This window comes from Octodon degus, unplaced genomic scaffold, assembly GCF_000260255.1.
Source record: "Octodon degus isolate 3935 unplaced genomic scaffold, OctDeg1.0 scaffold00126, whole genome shotgun sequence".
Classification (NCBI taxonomy): Eukaryota; Metazoa; Chordata; class Mammalia; order Rodentia; family Octodontidae; genus Octodon; species Octodon degus.
Genome location: NW_004524702.1, coordinates 5814422 through 5818596, shown reverse-complemented (window position 1 = coordinate 5818596; position 4175 = coordinate 5814422). Strand labels below are relative to the sequence as shown.

General features: G+C 55.5%; 1 protein-coding gene across 4 annotated transcripts in view; it reads left to right on the top strand.

Moving 5' to 3' along the window:
* The window catches only part of Cdc25a (cell division cycle 25A), a 20676-nt gene extending 17487 nt beyond the window's left edge, over positions 1 to 3189 (top strand). For all 4 annotated transcript variants that reach the window (XM_023700791.1, XM_023700790.1, XM_004640698.2 and 1 more), the window contains 5 exons: positions 79 to 141; positions 230 to 328; positions 945 to 1075; positions 1871 to 1982; positions 2056 to 3189. In XM_023700791.1, coding sequence (XP_023556559.1) covers positions 79 to 141; positions 230 to 328; positions 945 to 1075; positions 1871 to 1982; positions 2056 to 2196 — 546 coding nt within the window. In that variant the 3' untranslated portion in view covers positions 2197 to 3189. The remainder of the gene's footprint in view (positions 1 to 78; positions 142 to 229; positions 329 to 944; positions 1076 to 1870; positions 1983 to 2055) is intronic.
* The last annotated feature ends 986 nt before the right edge of the window (positions 3190 to 4175 follow it).

Below are 4175 nucleotides of genomic sequence, written 5' to 3'. Positions count from 1 at the left end.
CTTTGCTTAGCTTAGCTTGTTCTAAGTAGGTGCTTTAGACCACTGAGCCATCTCACCAGCCCTCATTTTGTGTTTTAGGGTTACCTCTTCCATACAGTGGCTGGGAAGCACCAGGACTTAAAGTACATTTCTCCAGAAATTGTAAGTGACCCTTAGGAACCCACCATGCACGAGCACGCAGGTGTGACCCGCCTGGTAGTCAGAGTTGCTTTCCCTGTGTCCCCCACAGATGGCGTCCGTTCTGAATGGCAAGTTTGCCAGCCTCATCAAAGAGTTTGTTATCATCGACTGCCGGTACCCATATGAGTACGAGGGAGGCCACATCAAGGTAGGGTCGCTAGGCGTGCTCTCCCACTGGTTCCGTGGGAGCAAGTGTAGTCCTGGATACCCAGCTGGCTTGCTGCTGGTGAGAATCAGGGCTAGACAGCTCTCAGAGGCTAAGGCAAGAAGATCTCTGCAAGTTCAAGGCCACCCTGTACTACATAGTGAGACCCTGTCTCAAAAAAAATGGAACACCAGATGGCCAGGGTGACAGCCCTGGGCTCCCAGACCAGAGTAGGAGTCCCTTGTCTGCAGCACTTCCTGTTCCATCCTCACCCTCTGCAGCAAGGCTGTCTGCTTGGGTCTGGGTGGTTTGGGTAAAAGGCCTAGGCTCCCCCTGGGGCTGGCTATCGTCAGGGCCCAGTATGGCCAGTGCAGTCGACCTCTGCATGGCCCTTGGCCCATGTTCTGGGAGAGGCGCTGGTGTGAGTGTCTGACGAGGGCTGTGAGCGTTGTGAAGAGGCCAGGATTCTCCGGCAGGGTGCCCACCCAGAGCCGGGGGTGTTTCACACGGGGCCCTGGTGCAGCTCCCGGGCTCCTGTGCAGCCCCGCAGTCGAAGGCTCTGTCTGTACCCACCACCAGAGCGGCTGGGTGGGCGCTCAGGGCTCTGCCTCCTCCTCAGGGCGCAGTGAACCTGCACATGGAGGAGGAGGTTGCGGACTTCCTCCTGAAGAAGCCCATTGTGCCCACCGACGGCAGGCGCGTCATCGTCGTGTTCCACTGCGAGTTTTCTTCTGAGAGAGGCCCTCGCATGTGAGTATTGCAGCAGCCTCTGGCCAGCTGGGCGTGGAAGCCATGTGCCCGTCAGCGCAGCGCTCTGGGAGGCGGAGGCAGGGGTCACAGGACAGCACACCCTGGGCAGCTCAGGGGCTTTCTTTGTGAGACCCTGTCTCAAATAAAAGCAAGGTGGGGGGAATGGGCATTTTTCCCAAGTCTTGGTCACTTTTTTTTTTTTTTTTTTTGTCAGAACCAGGCCTTGAACTCAGGCTCCTGCGCTTGCCAGGCAAGTGCTTATTCCACTGAGCCATCTGCCCTGCCCCTTGGTCACTTGACAGCAGGCTCACTTGGTAAACAACCCCTTGAGTCTTGTTTCTGGCCTTGATGGCCTGGCCATTTGCGGCTCCTCCCACTTGGCCCTGTGGGTGCTCTCGTACCCCAAGGGTCCAGGCCTCTGTTCCTTGGTGGCTCCCTATTGGCCCTATGTATTAAACTTTGGTCCTTGCAGTTTGCTGCCAACCAGAGGAGCTAGAGTTAGTGAGGGGACAGTGAGTGACAAATGGAAGGACCCTAAGGACTTGGGTTTACACCAGGGCTGGACAGTGGGAGGAGACTACACTGTAGACACAGGAAGTGGTGTCGTACTATGAGGAGAGGACTGGCGGCCTGGAGGTGCAGGGCCCCTCTGAGGGGAGTTGAGAGCAGGAACGTTGCCTGTACTGTCAGAGGCCGCAGCTCAGAGCTGGCCATGTGTGGAGGTGCCTAGTGGGTGTGGGGCACTGTGCCTGCCTGGATCTATGTAGACATAACTGCTACCTGCATCCCCACCAGGTGCCGCTATGTGAGGGAACGTGACCGGCTCGGCAATGAGTATCCCAAGCTCCACTACCCCGAGCTGTACGTGCTGAAGGGCGGCTACAAGGAGTTCTTCCTCAAGTGCCAGGTGAGCGTGCCACCATGCCCCACCCCACCCTGGCCATCCTAAGGTGGCGCCCCTGACCACCATCTCCCCCCAGGCCCACTGTGAGCCCCCCAGCTACCGGCCCATGCACCACGAGGACTTCAAGGAGGACCTGAAGAAGTTCCGCACAAAGAGTCGCACCTGGGCGGGGGAGAAGAGCAAGCGGGAGATGTACAGTCGCCTGAAGAAGCTCTGAGGCCAGGTGGCATGTCCCATCCTGAGCCCTCAGTGCTGTGTGACATGAGAGAGGCAGCCTGGCCTCCTCTTAACCCCCAGCGGGCTGCTGGCCGCAACCCTCCGTCCATGTCCCCCTCAAGGCCACAGTGTCCTCCCCAGACTGCACATCCAGCGATGGGCGAAGCGGCTACTGGGGCCTTGCCGGACTCTGCCTGCCCTGGGCAGTGGGAAACCTGGGCACAAGTGCCACCGCCAGTGCCAGGGACTCTGAGGAGCACGGATTTCACGGCTGCCCATGGGCTTAATTTATTCAATTTAATCATTTTTTTTTTTTTTTTTTTTAATTCCTGGGGACTTCTACTTTACTGCTTCGTTAAGTCACGATACTGCCATTGCAGGGAAGGGTTCATTATCTGGATACCTGCTTTCCTTAAAGGTGACAAGGCGGGCCTGTCCTGAGCCCCAGGGGGCACCGGCCCTGGGCTGCTGCTGTTCCAAGCAGAGGGCTGAGCTGCGGCCTCCTGTAAATGGGACATGAGCTGACCTCTGGGCTGTTGCGCAGCCTGGGCAGTGTCTCTGTGTCCCTCTGTCCTGATGCTCTCGTGGGTTTTGATTCTTAAAATATAGTGCTTTCAGGGGGGAGGAGTGTCGATCAGTGTTGGGGGGCACCTGCGGGTAGGAGGGCCATCCCAGACTGGGTCTCAAAGGTGACACTCAATTTATCATGTTTTAATTGGAGGGAAAAGGAGTGGATTGTCACCAGCCCCCCCTTATCTCTCCCCATGGAAGTGAGCCGTCTGGTGCCGCCCACCTTCATGTGTCTGAGGCAGCTTTTCACAGCACCACCACACCCTGGCCTTTCCCCACTGCTGTGCCCTGGGAGCCCAGTTACCTGTTCTGAGGGTGATGCTGGAGATGGCTGGTGGCTGTTAGGGGTTTCCACTGCATTTGGCTGTAAAAGAATCTTGTTGGGAAATGGGGGGTAGGGGGGAAGAAGGTTGAGGCCTGATGGGCCCTGACCTTGCTGGCAGGGGTGCTGTTGATGGCATGCCTAACCAGGGCCAGCTGTCCCCTCAGCTGGCACAGCAACCAACTATCACAGGCTCTGAGAATAAACGAGCTCAAACCCACACCATTGGCCTGGTTCTTGGTGGACTAATGGGAATCCTTTCCCTTTAAGGCTCTGAGACCTCCCAGTTATGGGTGTATGGTACTGAGATCAATCTCAGTCTTCACACTGAGCTACATTGCCAGCCCCCATCTTTACTTTGGAGATGGGGGGTTCTCACCAAGTTGCTCAGGTTGTGCTTGAAGGTTTTGGATGCTGGGATTACAGGTATGCATCTCCACATTGCACAGCACCTCTAAGGATCCCTTTTTATGTTTGTAACTTGTTCAGTGTATATGAATTCTTTTTTATAGGGAATTGAACTCAGGATCCTGCACTTGCCCAGCAGGCACTGTGCCACTGAGCTACATCCCCAGCCCTCATAACAAAACACTCGGCAAGTTCCTCTTTCAGAAAAAAGTAAAATAATGAGGTGGCGCTCACCTGTCACTACAGCACTTGGAAGGCTGAGGCAAGAGGATTACGAATTCAAGGCCAGCCTGGACTACCAAGTGAGACCCTGATTTAAGTGAAACCGGGCTGGTGAGATGGCTCAGTGGTCTAAAGCACTTACTTAGAACAAGCTTAGCAAAGCACAAGGTACTGCGCTTCAATCCCCCAGCACCACATGCCAGCCAGCCCGCCCCCTGGTGGGCTGAGCTGGTCACACACAATAAATAAATGCTAAAAAAAAAATTTTAAGTGAAACCACCCCTTTTTTACCAGATGAGCAACTTCCAGAGTGTGACTGGCTGAGTTCCCTGCCTCTGTGGCTGACCTCACTTTGTAAATCGGCTGGAGCAGGTGTGGTCCTTGCGCAGTCACCTTACTAAAATAGCTGCTTAGCTCAGCCTGGAAGCCGCTCCTTGTATGTAGATGGAACCTACACC